The 18,189-nt window shown below is 52.5% G+C and overlaps 8 protein-coding genes across 8 annotated transcripts; 4 read left to right on the top strand and 4 right to left on the bottom strand.

The window, feature by feature from the left end:
- Positions 1-1,117: 1,117 nt before the first annotated feature.
- On the bottom strand, positions 1,118-2,577 carry J4E93_010216 (uncharacterized protein; the record flags this gene model as incomplete). The annotated part of the gene is made up of 2 exons (XM_049348101.1): positions 1,118-2,279; positions 2,471-2,577. The coding sequence occupies 2 exons, from the start codon at positions 2,575-2,577 to the stop codon at positions 1,118-1,120; spliced, it is 1,269 nt and encodes a 422-aa protein (XP_049194834.1).
- A 1,702-nt stretch (positions 2,578-4,279) lies between these two features.
- On the top strand, positions 4,280-4,903 carry J4E93_010215 (uncharacterized protein; the record flags this gene model as incomplete). Its single annotated transcript, XM_049348100.1, has 4 exons — positions 4,280-4,519; positions 4,568-4,580; positions 4,657-4,760; positions 4,823-4,903. 4 exons carry the CDS (start codon positions 4,280-4,282, stop codon positions 4,901-4,903), a joined length of 438 nt encoding a protein of 145 aa, XP_049194833.1.
- Positions 4,904-5,393: 490 nt separating this feature from the next.
- J4E93_010214 (uncharacterized protein) lies at positions 5,394-8,374 on the top strand (the record flags this gene model as incomplete). Its single annotated transcript, XM_049348099.1, has 2 exons — positions 5,394-5,738; positions 5,792-8,374. The coding sequence occupies 2 exons, from the start codon at positions 5,394-5,396 to the stop codon at positions 8,372-8,374; spliced, it is 2,928 nt and encodes a 975-aa protein (XP_049194832.1).
- A 2,671-nt stretch (positions 8,375-11,045) lies between these two features.
- J4E93_010213 (uncharacterized protein) lies at positions 11,046-11,839 on the top strand (the record flags this gene model as incomplete). The annotated part of the gene is made up of 2 exons (XM_049348098.1): positions 11,046-11,748; positions 11,799-11,839. 2 exons carry the CDS (start codon positions 11,046-11,048, stop codon positions 11,837-11,839), a joined length of 744 nt encoding a protein of 247 aa, XP_049194831.1.
- A 273-nt stretch (positions 11,840-12,112) lies between these two features.
- On the bottom strand, positions 12,113-12,412 carry J4E93_010212 (uncharacterized protein; the record flags this gene model as incomplete). The annotated part of the gene is made up of 2 exons (XM_049348097.1): positions 12,113-12,268; positions 12,314-12,412. The coding sequence occupies 2 exons, from the start codon at positions 12,410-12,412 to the stop codon at positions 12,113-12,115; spliced, it is 255 nt and encodes an 84-aa protein (XP_049194830.1).
- Positions 12,413-12,859: 447 nt separating this feature from the next.
- J4E93_010211 (uncharacterized protein) lies at positions 12,860-13,897 on the top strand (the record flags this gene model as incomplete). The annotated part of the gene is made up of 1 exon (XM_049348096.1): positions 12,860-13,897. One exon carries the CDS (start codon positions 12,860-12,862, stop codon positions 13,895-13,897), a length of 1,038 nt encoding a protein of 345 aa, XP_049194829.1.
- Positions 13,898-14,282: 385 nt separating this feature from the next.
- Positions 14,283-14,633, bottom strand: J4E93_010210 (uncharacterized protein; the record flags this gene model as incomplete). The annotated part of the gene is made up of 2 exons (XM_049348095.1): positions 14,283-14,317; positions 14,423-14,633. 2 exons carry the CDS (start codon positions 14,631-14,633, stop codon positions 14,283-14,285), a joined length of 246 nt encoding a protein of 81 aa, XP_049194828.1.
- A 1,290-nt stretch (positions 14,634-15,923) lies between these two features.
- Positions 15,924-16,175, bottom strand: J4E93_010209 (uncharacterized protein; the record flags this gene model as incomplete). The annotated part of the gene is made up of 2 exons (XM_049348094.1): positions 15,924-16,088; positions 16,143-16,175. 2 exons carry the CDS (start codon positions 16,173-16,175, stop codon positions 15,924-15,926), a joined length of 198 nt encoding a protein of 65 aa, XP_049194827.1.
- Between the last annotated feature and the right edge of the window lie 2,014 nt (positions 16,176-18,189).

Here is an 18,189-nt window from a genome sequence, read left to right as displayed (position 1 = left end):
AGATCCATTCCTGAGACGTATTGCACCCGACGGGTAAACCTAGCTAGTAACGGCTTATTGTTCCCTATCTACATTAGCCTAATACATTTGGTAGACGGGTGAGTACTTACACCAAAACGGTTCCGGGTGGTGCGTGGGACTCCAAGAAGAAAGACCAAGCCGAAGCGCCGCAACGAAGGGTCGGTACTGCGGCGGTCCATCCGAGACAATCTTCACATATCTACGAAGACCGCCCTTCGCCAGGTACTTCATGACTCTGTCGGATCTCTCATCACCCTCACCCAGCCAGACATACACTTGCGCAGCCTTGGTGTAGATATCCCCCATGAGGGCAATCTGCCACGCCTTCTCCTTTCTCACGTCTTCTTGATCGATGCAAATCGCATCCACCCAGATGACTAGGCCTCCGAGCTTCTTGCTCAGGTGCCACAAGGCTGAGTAACAATTCTCGCCAACGCCAAAGATAACGCCATCGCACACAATGCTGCGGGTAGGAGTCGGGTCGCCCCATACGTATGATAATGCTGTGAAGGCGGGGTCGAGGTCGAGGTTGATGATGCGTAGAGTGCATTCGACTGGGGTACCTTCGGGTGCATCTGTGGGAATTGGGCGCACGTCGAGAACGCGTATCGATTTCGTACGTGGGGGAAGAGCGTGCCTTTCGTACACGGTCTGCTTGCTTGATGGACCATGTTGGGCTTGCTCTACATGCATGACTGCGTCTGCCATTGTTGGTGGTATACTAAGCTCGCGAGGCTGGAAGATAGGTAACGCAAGACCTCGAGAAAGCATGGAAGTGAAGTGGCAGCTTTGCCGGTAGAATGCGTCTGGACAGTAAATGGACGCTCGTGCAACGAACAATCCGTCAGGAGATTTGTAGAGGCTGGAGGCAGTCAAGTAATATCTGTTGCGATGAAATTAAGCAAGCAAGGCTGAAGGACACTAGTGAACGCCCAGTCTGCCTATGTGCACATTCGGCCCCGCGACTGTTGTAAAATTAGAACCGCATGGCCGCGCTGGCAGTCCTTTCGCAAGGGACGATGGTGATGATTCGATGAAAGGGGTTATTTGTATGGGTATCACATTCTCCTTACATACGAAAACATACATGCTATTTCTATATTTCCCTAAAAGACCCATCAACAGGCTTCCTGCTAACTCCAGTATACTGCTGCTGTGGTTGTTGTTGTTGCTGTTCCGCGCCCGGTGTAAAAGCGCGATATGGTTGCTGCTGCTGTCCCACACTTCCAGCCACCGGCGTATACGACCTCTGCCCTGGGTATGCTGGCGCCGCATTTGTGAAAGAGCCATGGTTTGTTGACTCTGAGGCTGCGTAGCCGGGCTGTAACGCTGCTGGTGCTGGCGGGGGCGTGTAGGTATCGTACGACGGGGAGGGGTCGTTTTTGTAGGCGTAGGGGTTTGCGGCGGGTGGTGAGGGGGATTGGTGGCGGTGGTCGGGTTCGTCGTAGTAGTCGCGCTGGTCGTAGGTTTGCGGTTGGTTGTAGGAGGGTTGTTGATTGTAGGTTGGTTGCTGGTTGTATTGACTAAGCTGGTCGTGGGAGTCGTAGGCTTGGGGCGCGCCTGGCGAGCGGCGGCCGTAGGGCTGTTGCTGCTGCTGCTGCTGCTGCTGTGGCGCGTATCCTTCGTTTGCGCTGTAGACTGGTGACAGGTTGTGCCCTGGCGAACCTCTGCGGTAGTCGTCCTGCTGCGCGTATGGTCGGCCGTATGCACCCTGGCCGTTCAATGGGGCTCCTTCGCTGACGAAGGAATCATTTTGGTATCCGCCTTGAGGGTAGCCCTGACCGTAGTTGTCCATTGGAGATACTGGGGACCGGCCCGGGCCAGGCGATCGTCTTTGTGTGGGCACAGCCGCCGCTGCTACACCTCCCATTGATCCGCTTATTGGACTGCCGTTGCGGTCTAGCCTATCCATCTCCATGTCGCCTTGCTTCTGCGGCATGGGTTGTTCCTCGACTTGGACATGTACGTCACGACCGTCTTTCCACGTGGGCATTGCGGGAAGTGAATCTTCGTTGACGACGGCTCGTGTCGAATCGAATGTCGCGAACTGCGGTCTCTCGGGCTGCGCAGCTGGCGCGAAGGTGGGCATGGCGTTGGAGCGATACTGCTGGTTCACCGGGCGGGTGTCGATGGGTGGAGGAGGCGGCGCAGCGGCATGCGCCTGGGCGTAGGGGTTCATGGGAGGAGGAGGCGCTCCATAGGGCGTGGGATACGGCGCAGCGGGATCGCTCTTGACGCGCTTGTGGCCTCTTCCACCACTGCCGCTGCAGCAGCACGTGCAGCATCTAAAGCAGCAGCACGCGCACTCGGCGCCGCAGCATATGCATCGCGCTATGCAGGTAACCACGGATATGACGATGAGGGCGCCAATGATGATTACGACTATCACTGGCCATCTGTTGTCTGTGAGCAAAGGGGAAGCAGCCTGAGGCCTGGCGATTCAACGCACTTGCAGTAGGCCTTGGCCATGCAGTTGTCCCATGAACTGAGCGTGTTCTTGGCCTCATCCAGTGGATTCTGGCGCGCAAACAGCGAGTGGACGAGTAGCGACGGCATGGCGATATCGAGTGTCCAAGTCTTCCGTCCAGCGGGTTTAAGGGAGTCGTTCGCGGTGCAGAGGCCGGCCGGGGTATATGGCTACGGATGGGGATATAACGATCGACGGGACAGGACGTGCCTCATGTCGCTACAGGAGTTCACGGCATCAAGGAGGAAGTATAAGGCGCGGAGATGATGTCCCGGTCATGTGGTGGTGCATCGCTTGCTTTGACGTCCCCTGGAATGACGCTGGGTGCCAAAGGCGAAACGGCCGTGAAGCTTGGAAGGGGCGGGACATGGCCAAGCACCCATGCCGACGCGGTCGCCGTGGCTGAGTTAGCCGCTAATCCGCGTTTCGCATCGATACTGCGCTTCTTCCCCGCAAAGCCTATCGTGGCGCTATCGTATTTAGACCCGACTGCAAGATTGTGTCGTCGCATTTCGATCGCGCGCAGTAGCTTTTCCATGGTTGGCAATCATACGGCGCGGGGTGGAGTTGACAGCGGGGAGGGAGTACGCAATGCTGGTGACGCCTCGCGGCATGCCATCAACAAGAGAGCGCCGAACGTCAACAAACCCGACATCCTCGCATGCCATTCCGGCTACATGGCACGATCGTCTTCTCCAAAGCTTGTAGTGTGCTACGCGTTCAACAGGTACCATCCGGCAAGAACGGCAGAAGGCGTGCACTTCCATCCGATATCCGACATTGACATATGTAGAGCACATCGTATCCTTAGGTGTCATGTCGTTCCACCTACTTCACATCAATGATGCCATACACTCACAACCCCCGATCCTGGATTGCTGTCTGGTGTCTCGTGAGTTTGTTGAGTGGCTGGTATGATATGCTCTACGTCTGCCTACGCCCTCATAGCTTGCCCGGTGGCAGATGGCATGCGCCTTTCTTCCAGCCCATGGCACAATGGGCTGCTTTTGATAACCTATACGGAGCGCAAGCATGCATACAAGGCGACACTGTCTTGTTGACCAAGATCAGCATCAGCTGCTTCGAGGTGAACCTTCACCTAGCCTACTTGTGCCAACTTGCTCGGCCCGGCGCACTGCGTTGGACGTTGGAAGGCGGGCGCGTCACTGGTCGGCTCGCTCCACAGATAGCTCTATATGGTCTCCTCGCATTTGTCATTCAGGCGACAAAGCAGATGTTCTACAGTAGGTTCAATCTCCCTCGGTAAGTATTGTGCGAAGACATACTGAGCGTCAATGCAGTTGGAGTGCAGTTCAATTCCAAGGCCTTCAAAGAACATACCTCTTCCAGTCTCATTTGGCTTCTGGTCAGGTATGTCGGCGGCGCGTCGTATAACATGAAGTCTACGTTGACGTCCAACCTAGTTACACGTCCCTTGTCATCTCTGCGTGTGCAGCAATATCCTTCTTGAAAGAAATACACGCTGGCTTGTTGGACGAACACGTGACCCAACCACCTCCAGCACCTACCACGGAGAAGCCGCCGACACAGGATCCATGATACACATGCAAGATATCTTGCTTACCCACCGACCTCTCCACAGTAGTCTTGAACGGTGCTGGCCGCGTCCACAGAACCAAGGTTCCCAGGTGCCAAGGGCTGCCCCTCCCCCACCACCCAGCGGCAGCTTCCCCTTCCAGCCAGCTTCCAGCCGCGGGCCTGCCACACTCATCTACGTCACCGATCACGCACTACCCGGTTGCTACAACGCCTAGCCCTACATAACCAGCCATGTCTTCAACCCCCTCTGTTGCTGAACTGCAAGCCTACTCTGAGGAAATACAAGCCCTTTACCAGAAACTTCCCAACCTCCGCGACCTGCCCGACAACAAAGTCAACGAGACAGCCGCACTCGAACAAGACGTCAAGAACCTCGACGTGAAAGAACAGACTCTTGAAGACAAAGTAGACGCCTACGTTAAGGGATTCCTCTACATCGGCGGACCGAAGCCTCGACGACAGAAGCAATCAGTCACCACATCAGCCTAAACAAACATGCCGGACCACCCAATTGAGCAGGGCGCCGCTGGCAGTAAGTTAGATCTCCTCTTACCACTCACCACACCATCTATCCTGCTCAAGCCATAACTGACGCGTCGTCTCTACAGGCCTCACCGACAAGATCGCAAAGGAGTCTTCCGACTCAACCGCATCCTCGCACGACAACCACGCCGAGGGCGGAAACCTAGCCGCTTCAGCTCACAATTCCAAGGTATGCTATTCGCGTGCCGCTGTTATACATCTGGGTCGGAATGGAAGCTAATGTAGTTATAGGGCCCAGCCATTCCGGACAACATGCCCAAGGCGGAGAGCAAGGAGGACCTCAAGAAGAGGGCTGAGGAGCTGAACAAATAGAGTGGTTGAGGAACACACGTATGCGGTGGATATACACATCATATTCTAGGAAACAGTGAAGAGCAGCTTGTAGCATGCGGAATATACCTTCAATTTCAGCACACGCTCTTATCGCTCTGGTGTTGCATCTATGTTTAGTCAACTCGATCTGCCCTGCAGCTGTGCGGCACAGTGATCCAGTGATCTCCGTGCTGTGCAAGGAAGAGGAAAGCGGGGTCGACTGAGATGCGCAGCCACGTTCAGCCTGATTGTTGGCATCGCAGTCTACTTGTATGTCATCATCCTGCTTGACGCGAAACGTATAAGACATACTCCTCATACAACTTCCTCTCCCATCCTCTATTCCGCTGGCGTCGCATAGACCTTTCTCTATCACTGCGGCAAACTTCAACTGCCCCCGCCGATTACAAAAGCGTCTGCTAGTCGCGCGCATTCGTTTTACAAAATACAGTCCGCATTGCCCTTGAAATCTGATACAAACGCTCTAGCCATGTCCAAGGCCCTAGCTAAAGCCTCATCGCTGAAGCCTGAAATCCGTCTCGCTCAGGCCGTCTCCGAGTTCGAAGCCGGTCTCACAGACGAGCAGAAGGCAAAGTTTCGAGCGCTGAAATCGCAATCGTTCTCATCAGCACCTACCACGAGCGATGTCATGCAGCTGACGGCCGAGATTGATCGGAACATGTCCGGGAGGTTCGGTGGCCAGTGTTTCGGGCCCCGATTTACCAACTTCCTACAAGGAGTCCAGCAGTTTGCTGCACTTGGAGATGTAGTAATTGGGGGGTCACAAAGTCTGATAGCATGTGGTGTTTGGTCGTTAGTGCGCATGTCGCTGCTAGTCAGTTCCTCGCTCGTATCTGACTATTGCAGTCAGTCACTAAAGCAACGCAGTCGATCGTAAACGTGTCCAACTACATGGACAAACTATCCTCGATGTTCATGGAGATTGGCCGTTCTGCGCCGCGCCATCAAGAGATAGCCTTGTTATATCCTCGGTCTACTAAGCTACAAACCTATCTCTCCGAGTACTTCATTGTAGTCGTCAGTCTCTGTCGTCACCTGTTCAAGCTCGGAAACAAGTCAGCGCTCAAGCAGTTCACATCCTCATTGAGCGACGGAGACTTGAAGGCGTTCCAGAACGACCTCAACACCTGGGCGTTATCAATCGAAAAGGAGATGCAAGTATCTGAAGCCCAAGAAAGTTCGGGCTTTAGGGCTTTATCCCGCTCCATGTTCAAGTCTGCATCGCATTACCAGAAGCTCGCTACAAAAAACCGGATACTCAACTTGTGCTCTACATTCGACCACGAAACAGCCTGGAAGCAAACGAGAAAGCTTGGAACCACGTCGAAATTCAAGGATGATACTCCAAGATACCAGGAATGGAGAGATCGATCAAATTCTTGCACTCTGGTCTTTACGGGTAAACTGGGCTCAGGCAAATCTGTGCTCCTGGCCAACATAGTGGATGATCTCAGCCTCTATCACCAGGAAGAACGGACCATGATAGCCTACTTTTTCTGCCGGCCTGATGAGCCGGCAAGCCTGAAGGCACGCACAATTGTGGGCTCATTGGCACGGCAACTGTTGCAAAGTGTCCTCGATTTCAGTTCAGTCGCAGAAAGCTTCGTCGATACTAAAGCCATCGATAACATCGAACATGTGCTACAGATCCTCTTCGAATGCTATCCACACAACCGCAAAACCTACTTCATCATAGATGGACTAGACGAGTGCCATGACGAAGAGAGAGAGATGTTGACGGAAGCTATCAAGAAGGCCCAGACAACACTCAAAATGCTGATATGTGCGTCATTCAGAGACCGGTCATACGAGCGTTTGGAGTCGTTCGCCTTCAGTTTCGTTACCCCTTTTGCCGTCCACATGCCAGAGAAAAACCCTGAGATTGGAGCCTTCATTGAAGCAGAGCTCTCACGTTGTCTGGAGACGGGACGCCTGACGATTGGAGATCCCGCATTGATCTTGGAGATTCAAGATGCGCTTCTCAAGGGCTCGCAAGGAATGTTTCTCTGGCCGTCTCTTCAGATCAAGTCTTTGTGTAGCATGAAGACTGATCACGCTATCCGGAAAGCTCTAACAGAACTACCCCAAGACTTGTCACGGACGTTTTCTCGAATCCTGTATTTCTCGGGACGCTCAGATCAATTGCTTCAGGCGAAGACGTTGCAAGTAATAATGGCCGCTCGTCGACCCATAATGATCTATGAGTTAAGAGAAGCGCTCAGCGTTACTCCTGGTGATGCAACATGGGACCCGTCTAAGATGTTGAATGATGTCAACTCAGCGCTGAGTTGCTGCGGATGCCTTCTGTCTGTGGACGAGGAAGAGTCAACCGTCCGGGTTGTTCATCATAGCGTCCGATACTTTGTCCTTATGAGCTTTGAAGAATTGGAGTGGACAACCGTTCCAGTCAATAATGTACAGAATGCTCTGGCGGACATTGTGGTAACATACCTCGGGTACAATGTCTTCGAAACACAGCTATCGAAGGGCAACGTCCGTCCGATCCTGGCCCACTCAGCACCGTCTGTCATCTTGCAGAGCACTATGGAGGCTTCGAGTGCGCGTCGTCATCTAGCCATGAAGCTTCTTGCCAGTAGAAAGCAAACTGCACTCGATCTGAGCAAGACAATTGCAGAAGTGCGTGGCCGTCCCAACAGTGAACCAGACGTCCCTTTTAAATTCTTTGACTATGCGAAGACGTACTGGACGGATGATATCTGGTATGTTTCCAGCAAAAAGGACAATATTTTCGCACTCTCTGTGAAATTAATCCAGAGTAGAGCCTCGGAGTTGAAGAAAGACTCTCAGACTGTAGGCCGGTGCCTCTGGGCTGTTGAGTTTGGGAGCTTGAAGCTTGTCGAGCTGATCTTCGAGATGTATCAGACTAGTGAAGGCGGGCTTCGCTTCACGCCACTAACATGGGCAATACACGCGAGAGATAGGAAGGCTGTTCTGACAATCATCCGAGCTGGAGCCGATGTGAGTGGGCGCAGGGCGTCTGGCGTGCTGCCACCGCCGCTGAATGTAGCGGTAAAGCTAGGCTACAAGGATATGGTCGAGCTACTGCTTAATACGGGCAAGGTTAACCTTGGCGCGAGGGATGTGTCGGGGGAAACTGCAATTATCCAAGCAGCTTTGTGTGGGGATAAAGACATAGTGGAGCTGCTGCTACGATACGATAAAAGGGATGTCAACGCCCAAGAGGCTAAAGGGGCGACGGCGCTGATGTTAGCGGCAGGAAATGGACACAAAGACGTGGTCGAGCTGCTGACCAAAATCGGTAAGGCTGACCCTCGCATGGAAGATAAGAAAGGGCAGACGGCATTGTCATACGCGTTGGCACAGAAGCACAGGGAAGTAGTTGCCATGCTTAAGGCATACGTTGCCTCTCTAGAGGACACGCCATCTAAAGTAGATAACCTACACGGGTCGAGCGAGGACGAGAGATAGGGAGATTTCGATCACGGGTAGCCAGATTGTAGACCACACTTGCTGCATACACACTATTGAATGTTGACAAGCAGAGACTCTCAAAAATGATGTATACTCCTAGCACAAACAATTTTGAATCGTTACTCCAAATTACGACTTATATCGTGGATGCTCTCGGTAAAGAATGGGACGAATAATTCGGCTACAGGCCGCTTCAAGCTTTAGTGAAACTTGGGTCAATTCTCCCTTACAACACTAAAAGTCAGCATAAAACCTTCTAAACTACCTAACGGCTAGAAGCTAGGACTAGCGACCCTGAAGCCTCCTGTTCGTCGACTCTATGCACCGTCGCAGGTGCAAGCTAGACTGTCGACATTTCAACCAAGGCCAGAACATTCGCTAGCTCCAAAGACAGCACGTTGTAGGCAATCTCTGATCACGTGTCTTGATCATGCTGGGAGCTTTGCAATGCAAACCATTGTTCAGATACTGTATTTGGTTACTGGCGGTCAAAGGTTGACGTTGGCGATATTGCGTGTTGATCGAGGTCCCTGCGCTGCTACCTAGCGAAGACCATAAGAAAGTCCGTCGCATCCCAAGGTCTCGTTCACTGTCAGGAGCAAAGGTCAACAACGCGTAAATTATATCACGTAGCTTCTTTGCAGAACACAAAGTACCAAAGAGACCTTATATAGGCTAAGCAAGCAAGCAAGGTAACTAAAAAGTATGTAATATCTTGCTGCATACATACTATTGAATGTGAAGAAGTAAGCAGTTCCTAAGATAATGTAGGCGTCTAGCTATATAGTTTGCTTGATAATATTTTTTTCCCAATGCGACACAAAGTGTAGCTGTCCCGAGTAAGGCTCACTGAGTGATCGAGATTGTACGAGATGTAAGAAGGTGACTTGTGATTCGAGATTCTAATTGAACTTGAGTGATATAGAGTGCATCTTCGGGTCGGGTCTCCGCTCTCTTCTTAGCGACTGAGCTCGATTTAACTGGCTATCGGCGATGAGACCAGTTGCTCGTCAGTGGCTTCGACTGTCTGTAGATTGGGTATCCTGAAGAGTATTAGATCCTGGGCCGTTGGCTTTCCAATTTTGATGCTGGAAGGCATCTTTCCAATTTTCAAATCCATCTTTCGGTACATCTTCATTTCATGCTTGAGTTCATGCCTGTGACGGCAACGCAGAGGTATAACCTTCAGTGGGAGACCCGGTCGGGCACTTAGCGCTACTCGTGTGATGTCCTTCACAAGGTCCCATTCATACACCATGTAACCCACCATGTCGCCATCATCATCGTCGTCAGGAAACAGCACACGTATGCTGATTTCGCAGGTCCTTTTCCGTTCCATTCTTCTCAAAGTGTGCCCTACGAATGGATGCAGTTCCTCGGCTGTGCACTCTCTTTGATTGTGGACCTTACTATCGTCGCCCAGGCTAGGGTTCTGAAGCAGTAGCGGCAGGATGATTTCGTTATACCAGGATGCGAGGACGAGACTGATGAGTTTGGTTCCGTTGTCGTCCCCCGGCTTCTGGGGTTGGGATAACAATGTACAGCGTTGTCTCCTAGCCTCGTGGAATATGTCTGATATTAAGGTGAACATAGCCTCCCTTGCGGCAGACCTAGGTACTAGGCCGATTGTAACTTTAGGGGACTTCTGCATATTCCTCGTCCTCAAGTGTTGTTGAGCCTCGTCGAGAATCGTCTTGTTCACTTGAAGTAGGGCGGTCGGCATTCGAAGTTCTGCCCAGGTGCCGATACCTAGTGTGGGGAACACACGTTTGAAAACACGCTCGGGGAAGTAGTCGTAGATGTAACAGCGCAGTTCGGTTGGTAAGGCCATCAACAGAGACTTATCTGTATTCTGCATGGTGGATGCGGCCATGTGTGGACCTTGGGGGTAGAGTTGTAGTACGGGCGACGTTGTTTCTTAAGTGCAGTGTCGCTGGTGTTGAAGGCGGCGGTGAAGACGGAGATAAAGACGAGGACGCTGTTTTATACTTATGGAAAATTTACTATTGCATTTATGTGGCGGACTCATTGGAAATGCTCGATATTACAGTTACCAGTTTGCTGCTATGATCCGTGGTTGGCCTATGTTGTTCGCGGGCGAAGCAGCACCAATCCATGGATCAGAATTACCATCGACTTGACTACGATCATGCAGAGCGGAACGAGCCACTTACATCTTGTGCAATACCAATAAGCTAGGCGATTAGACAACTCAGGGATGAGATAAATCGCAAGTACCCAGGTGTAATGCTCACAGAGTAGATGGTTTCCCGCTATTCTAGGGGACGCTGAATAGTTTTGCAAACTGGCGGGGCTGCCATGCTACCAGTGTTGAGAGGTTTCGGAACTATCATACGTGGTAGAAGGGCTTACAACAGGAAATTATACTGTGGCGGCTTGTTCGAGGACAAGGTGCCCAGGTGAACTTTCGAGGTGGGCTTATGATGGTGTGACTTGTGATTCCGAAGTTCCGAACCTTCGGGAGATTGGCAGCCAATCAGCACGTGCTTTATAATCGTGTCAAATTGCCCCGGAAATCGCCGCGGATGACATAGGCTTCGGCGAATTTAGTGACAATGCACCAGCCGTACCTTGCCATCTATTCACTCAGCACACGCGCCTTACCAAGTCCACTCAGAGCACTCCTTGGACCTCTCACCCTTTGATCATGTCGCTGCCTCGAACCACGACTGCCTTTGCGCGCTCCAGCTCGACATTCCTACGATTCGCCGCCCCCTCGGCTACTCCCCGCAGATGCCCGCAATGCGCGCGCACTTTCGCCTCGTCGATACCGTATCGACAGTCAGCTAAGCGCCAGATGCAGACGGCGACTGCGTACCACCCTTCATCGCTATATCCGCAGCCGCCACCAAGGAATGCTGGCGTACCCGACACATCGATAGCAGGTGGAGCAGCCGAGGCAAACAATGCGAAGACCCCACAACTACCGCCGCAAGAACACATTCCCGCGACATCTTCCGAGCAACCGAACGTGAGCATACCCGAAGGCGAAGCACAGAAGCCACAGCAGGCAGCAGGTGCCAGTAAGCCGTTACGACCGCGTCGCTACAACTTCGGGCCACGGAAGGCGACCATCAAGCTATCACAGTCGGCAGTATCGCATCTCCGCGAACTCCTTGAGCTACCAGAGCCCAAGCTTATCCGGATTGGCACAAAGGCAAAGGGCTGCTCTGGGCTGGCATATCACTTGGAGTACGTGGACAAGCCAAGCCCGCTGGACGAGCAGGTTGAGCAGGATGGCGTCAAGGTCCTGATCGACAACAAGGCGCTTTTGAACATTATTGGAAGCGAGATGGACTGGCTGGAAGACAAGCTGAACGAGCGCTTCATCTTCAAGAACCCCAACATCAGTAAGTACCGACACAATGTACTACGAGAGATCAAGACTAACATCTAGCAGCGGAGCAGTGCGGTTGCGGCGAGTCCTTCAGCGTATCATGATACCCTTACGATTCAATCACTATACCTTATAGAAGCATTACCGGCGTTGCATCTTCGGCGTTACACATACATATGACATAATTCGAATATCATTACCACCACCGGTAGCACGATTGCTACTTAGCTTCTCCACGTACCTGCAATACACTCGCGACACTACCATTGCAAGTTCAAGAACAGCGCTGTCTGGAGACCATGACACCTGCACAATTCGGCAGCATACTTGCAGCACTGGGCGCCAATGGCATCCTTCATTCGTTACAGACACTACATCTACATCTTCCCTGGCTCGTAATCGAACACTTTCACGCCATTCGCCACCTCTCCAGCAAGCTTTACGAAATCCTGATGGGCAGGGTCTTTGTATACATAGTAGTCGCGGTCCTCTTCATTCTCAAACTCCACTACGAAACCATGGGTCGAATTGCCCTGCGCATGTGAGCAGGTGTGAGGGAACTTGGGAACATGACATACGCTGTGGCCTTCAGGGCTGTTGTTCTTGCCACCTGAGAAGGACTTGATGTATGGCTTCTGGGAAGTCGGATGAATGCACTTGTCTTTCAAGCCGAGCATGCGGCTACAAGCCTATGATGTATTAATATAAATGATGTATGTTTAGATTGGCTATGAAGGTACTTCTGAGATCTGCTCTGGTGAAGCAGTGGACTTCCACTCGAATAGCACAATGTGAATGATCGTCATCTTGAGAACAAGTCGGTACGAACAACTGATCAGGATGCGAGGGGTGGTGATGGAGCGAATGGCTAAAGAGGGGCAGTTAACATGGCGGGATGCACTTCGGATATAATGACCTCAGCGCTGCTAAGCTCCGGGCGAGCTGCCGCGTCGCATGGTCGATAGCGCGAACATCGCGAACCGCAGGATCACCACCAGACATACCACTCCATTGCGAATAATGAAGCTACGACCGTTATGACCCCATACAGATACGATATCCCCAATCAATAGCCCACGATCACCTCAATTCCCAAGCAGCTGCCGCAGCTCTCCACATCCACCATGTCGAATGCGCCAGCTCTCCCCGAGCAACTCATCTATCTCATCATACGCTTTACGGCCTCAGTACCGGATCTTCCACTCTCAATACATACCCCACGAACGATTGCGACCCTCTCCCTCAAACAGCTCATCCGCCAACACCTCCCATCCGAACATGCCTCCGCGCGCCTACGCCTCATCTACGCGGGCAAAGTCCTCGCAGACACTGAGCCACTATCGAAATCCCTACGATTACCACCCCCACCGCCTCCTCGAAATACCAAGAACAGCGATGCAGCGGGAGGCGGTAGCGGCGAAGCCAGCAAGAGCAAAGGCAAACAACCCCTACGCGAAACACCCGCGATCGAATACGGCACAACAACAGACATATCCATACCCCCCTCAGCAAAGAAATACTACATCCACTGTTCCCTCGGCGACGCGCTCTCCGCCCCCGAACTCGCCAGCGAAGCCACACTCGCCCAGAACACAGAGATAGCGTTGAAGTCGCATTATAGTACATCTCCCTATTCTGCGCCAGGACGGCGCGCAAGCAGTACGGCTATAGACCACAATGCACGGAGACGTAGCTCGACGGCTACGACGAATACGGCGAATACTGTGCCGCAAGCGCAGGGCTTCGATAGATTGCTAAGCTCGGGGTTTACGAGGGATGAAATCGCTTCTCTGAGGGCGACGTTTACGCAGAATCTCTCGTTTACGCATACGCCTGATACGATGCCTACGCCCGCACAGATCCGCGTCTTGGAAGACAGATGGCTGGACTCTTCCGCTAACGATCCTTCTGCCTCGCTTACAGGTGGCGCTGCGGGGGCTGGTGGTGCTGGCACAGATGCGGGCTGGGGCGCGGGGTTTGCGGTCGAAGAAGGCGGGTTGGACGATATGCTGTATGGGTATCTGACTGGCTTCTTCTTTCCGCTGGGAAGCTTGGTGTGGGGGTTTAGGGAGGAGGGCGTTTGGACGAGGAGGAGGCAGGTTGCTGTTGTCATGGGGGTGGTGCTGAATGCTGTTTTTGGGTTTATGCGGTGGGGTGGGTAGGTATGATAGAAGGAGAGGAGAGGAGGGGTTGGTACGAGAGAATGATGAGGATGGTCTATTGATCTTCTTGCGCTGTATACTTCTGCAAGTATCTATACGTCGACGTCTTCGTCGCGATCATGAGTCTTGTCGTCTACACGACATGCTGAAGACAAATACGCTACTTCGTCTCTCCTCATCTCTAACCCTCCCCTGCATCGCGATATACCCCTCACCATCCATACATCCCCCATCAACCAAGCATACTCGTGCTACGGACTAGCATCTCACTTCTACGCGTCAGTCTCTACACGTCAGTCAACCTGAGGAACCGCGAGTTTCACCGCGCCCACATACCTGTTGTCGAGCTTCCCGTCTTGCGCCCCGCTGAGCAGGAGGTACACCATCAGTATTCGAGACCGAAATCCAGATCGGAGCATTCTGTGTGCCACCGCTACCAATATGCAACGCCGAATGGATGTCTCCGCTCATACCTAGCAGACATGTCAGTCTTTCGGTCGTGGATTATGTACATCGGGTGCATACCATCTGTGATCCAGCCTTCATGTCCTTTGTTGGCCTCTCGCGCGTTCCGGGCTTCTTGACGTTGAGCCAGTCGCATGTGCTTGAATACGGAAACGATGAGGTCGTTGATGGCGGGGATGTAGAAGGATGTGATGGAGTAGAAGATTATCAGAATGACCATCAGGGCGAGGAAGACTATGAAGGCGATTTGCGGGAACATTGCTGCGTCCATCTTGGGAATCGCGTTTGTGGGGTGGTGTGTAGAGTTGGTGGTTTGAGAATGGCGTAGGTGAGAGCGAAGTGCTTGAGCTTTGTTGTCGCAATAGTGAGGGAAATGTTTGATGTCCTGAAATGTGGTCGCGACATCTTTGACGATATGAAGGTTATCAAACTCACCATTATTACTTGGAGATTTTGTCTGAGAACAACGAGACAAACATATCTTGATGTTGTCTTCCTTCATTGGCTTGATGAGCACCACATACCAAAAGATCTTAACACCTACCTCAGAAGCCTACATTATCTTCACACTGGATTAATGTTATTTTTCGCATCAATGTATACAGTAGCGCAACTTTTCAGCTTTTTCGTTGTATAAGGTGACACCTCGAACAACATCGACGTCGTCAGCAACACCATCCATTTCGACATCAGCAGATTCGCATTCTCGGGTTTGTTCAACACATGAGAAAGTCAGATGTTCAGCTTTGGTGCTGAAGTGGTCTTAGTGTAGGAAAGTTCCTGTAGCGTGCCAGCAGCGTTTCAACGGCGTCATGCAAGCGCATGCACTACGCATGTGTGGCGCAGACGCTATTGTTTCCACCGTCTGCGCTGTCGACGTCCTGCAATGCAAATGCAACAGGGCAACCATGGCGACGAAGAGTAAATGGGGAGCCGGTGGTGCAGTAGGCTGTGGCAGCGAGTCGAGGGGTGCAGCGGCATTGTTTATTTGGGTACGACCTGTGATTACCGTGAGTAACAGTACAGCGTGTCAACAATGCAAAGAAAACAGTCACCAGAAGAAGACGAATGTTTGGGTATTATAGTAAGTCTGATTGAAAGCTGGGGGTATCTATGCGACAGGTCCGTGATCCATCAAGAATGATTTCCTTTCCACGACCCTTTGGCATCCATCTCTCTCAGACTCCACAAAACAAAAGGGAAAAGTGTTCGCTCAAACTCCATGCTTGCTGTTTCGTTCATTACCGCATCCGTCTTCCTTGTTCGATACCGGGGGTATAGTATAGGGTATAAACATCCACACTCTCTCGTCCGAAAAGAGACAATCGCGCTCCGTCCGTTACTTTGCGAAGACTACGCGGCGATGTGTTGTAAACGTATCGTATCGTCGTGTGGTCCTGGCAGTGAAGAAGTAACGGCCGTCGAGCGATCATCGTTCGTCGTCGTAGTAGTAGTTGGGTAGTAGATATAGCGCCTTAGTAGTACCCGTATCTCCTCATGCGCCATCCTTCACAAGGGGAAGTAATGATCAGTACGGCGACATGTGGGAAACGGGTTCACACTAGACTCTACTAGTATGCGTTGTCCTCTTTCGGCCGCCGCCGCGTCCGCAGGTGAGGCAGCTGATGATGATGCCGAAGAGGGAGACGATGGCGTTGATGATTGCCTTAAGACCAGCAGCGATGGCGTTGACAATGGCCATGATGCAGTTTCCGATGGTGCGGAACTAGACAGAATGTTAGGGACGGTTGCTATGAGTAGATGAATGAGGGATACGTACGACCGACTTGATGCAAGAGACTACGGCACCCATGATAGCGGTGTTGTTCTGGTGAAGGTATCGGTGGTGTAGTGGATGGAGGACTCGAGGTAGAGAGGCGGCTGTTCGTAGGTTCGTTGGTAGATGGTATGGTTTGGGGAGAGTGTGGTATCACAACAAAGGGCTTTGAGCCCTCTCACTTATAAGCAGCCGCGAGCCAGGCGCCGGAACAACGACCGCCCTTGCACAACCGCTACGTCACGCGGCGTCCGTGCCCCCTTGTCCTCCAGATCCTTCACCTCAATCTTTGGCCTGCGTAACGAAATTTCCCGACTCAAACTCCATTCCTGCAGGTGACTGTGCTGCGTCTGCAAACAGCCAAGCTCGCATCGTCAGCGGGAAAAGTCAGGTTTGCGCCAACCAAGCCGCCCGATGCGGCAAGGATGGGCGGCGGACGCGCTCAAAGCAGTCGCGCAAAACAGGGTTGGCCCTGCGACGTCGACGTCGGGTGTGGGTCGCGCGCCACAACCTTAAAGAGCGCCGACGTCACTGCCCGTCCCTGATGCAGTAGCGATCGCAGCCTGCGCGTGGCTGGGCCCATGGGCAACGCAATGCCCGCCTCTCACGATCACGATGACTTTGCCATGGCAGCCCCCGAAGCAGGTAGACCGACTTTCGATAAGCCCATGCTGCTGATTTGGTGCGGCCACACTACCGCTGCTCGACGTTGTGCGACGCCAGACCACCGTTATCGTGCCAACCACGCCTGCCCGCCCACCTCCTTCTCCTCACCTGTAGCCATCATCCACCCATATTTGATCACCCCAGATGCTCTTATCCGGCATGGCTCCACCGTTGCAACATTCCCAGAACTGTCGTGCAGCCTGCATCGTCCGTGTCCGTAACTGTGACGTAGCCATCTGTGGCGGCCCATCTAATTCTCTTCCGCATCCTTGCACACAACGAGCGGCTCCAAATCTCCACCCAACCCGTGCTGCCTTTTCTCCAGCCGCTCTCTCGCCTCGTTGATGAGGTGACGCCACAGCTCAAACACGCGTGCGCGGGTCATCCACCCATATTGACATCAGTCCGTCAGGCAGTCTCAGCAAACAGGGCAACGGCACGCGGGCCACATGGGTTTTCGTCTCAACGTCTCACCACCTTTTCGCAACCCATGTTATCATCCGTACCGCGGGAGCTAGTCTTTCCAAGCAACTGCAAGCAAGAATCGTGGTCTAGACTGCCCGACCGCATGCTCATATCGCTTGGATGCCATGGCATCTTTCCAAGGCATCTGCTGGAAATAGCACGGCTAACCTGGCACATCGGAATTAACACCAAAACACGATCTTGGATCGGACCCTCGATGCCCAGAACCGCAATCTTGCTTTCAATCTCCATGTCCCTCTGTCGTGGAGATTAAAGATTAAGCAGAGCGGCTGGGAGCCGACATGGCTCATGGGCGTTTCAGGATTTATTGTTTTGCACCCATGTATGCGGTGAGAAGGTTTAGCGCTGGTTGAGGTCCCTTGGTATGGTGTGGCTGGTGACGCGCCGTCGCAATGTCTGACATCGGACTTCTGCGCACAAGGAGCGGGCCGCCGGTCGACGCTCGAGGAAAAAAAGTTGGTACAAGTGGAGTCTAACCGGCCAACACCACACATCACGCATGCATGCACCAACCTCACCAGCATAGCCCACCATCAGCGACGCAATGTTTCATCATTATCATTGTTCCATTATGCGCATTGCCACTCCTGCCTTCGTCTAGCTACTATCCGGCTTTGTTCGTTATTCATACACTTCGTAAACATGCCGTATCCAACATCCTAAATCAAGCGCCGAGATGGTCTTTCTCCCGTCGCGAAGCCATGCAGATACCGCTAACGCCATGCTGCTGAAGAAAATGAAAGGAAATGTCGTCTGCTTGTTGCTGTGGGTATATGGGTTGTTGTCGAAGGATCATAGGTATTCATTGCTGATGCTGTGTTGAAAGACCAATACAGATGTGCCGAAGCGATGTTGGATGCTCGATGCGATGTTTCACCGGAACTCGTTGAGCTCTTCA

The sequence above is a fragment of the Alternaria ventricosa genome, assembly GCF_023758065.1.
Source record: "Alternaria ventricosa strain BMP 2768 chromosome Unknown scaffold_27, whole genome shotgun sequence".
In the NCBI taxonomy this organism is placed as follows: domain Eukaryota; kingdom Fungi; phylum Ascomycota; class Dothideomycetes; order Pleosporales; family Pleosporaceae; genus Alternaria; species Alternaria ventricosa.
The sequence above is the reverse complement of the archived record's forward strand: the minus strand, read 5'-3'. Positions and strand labels throughout refer to the sequence as shown.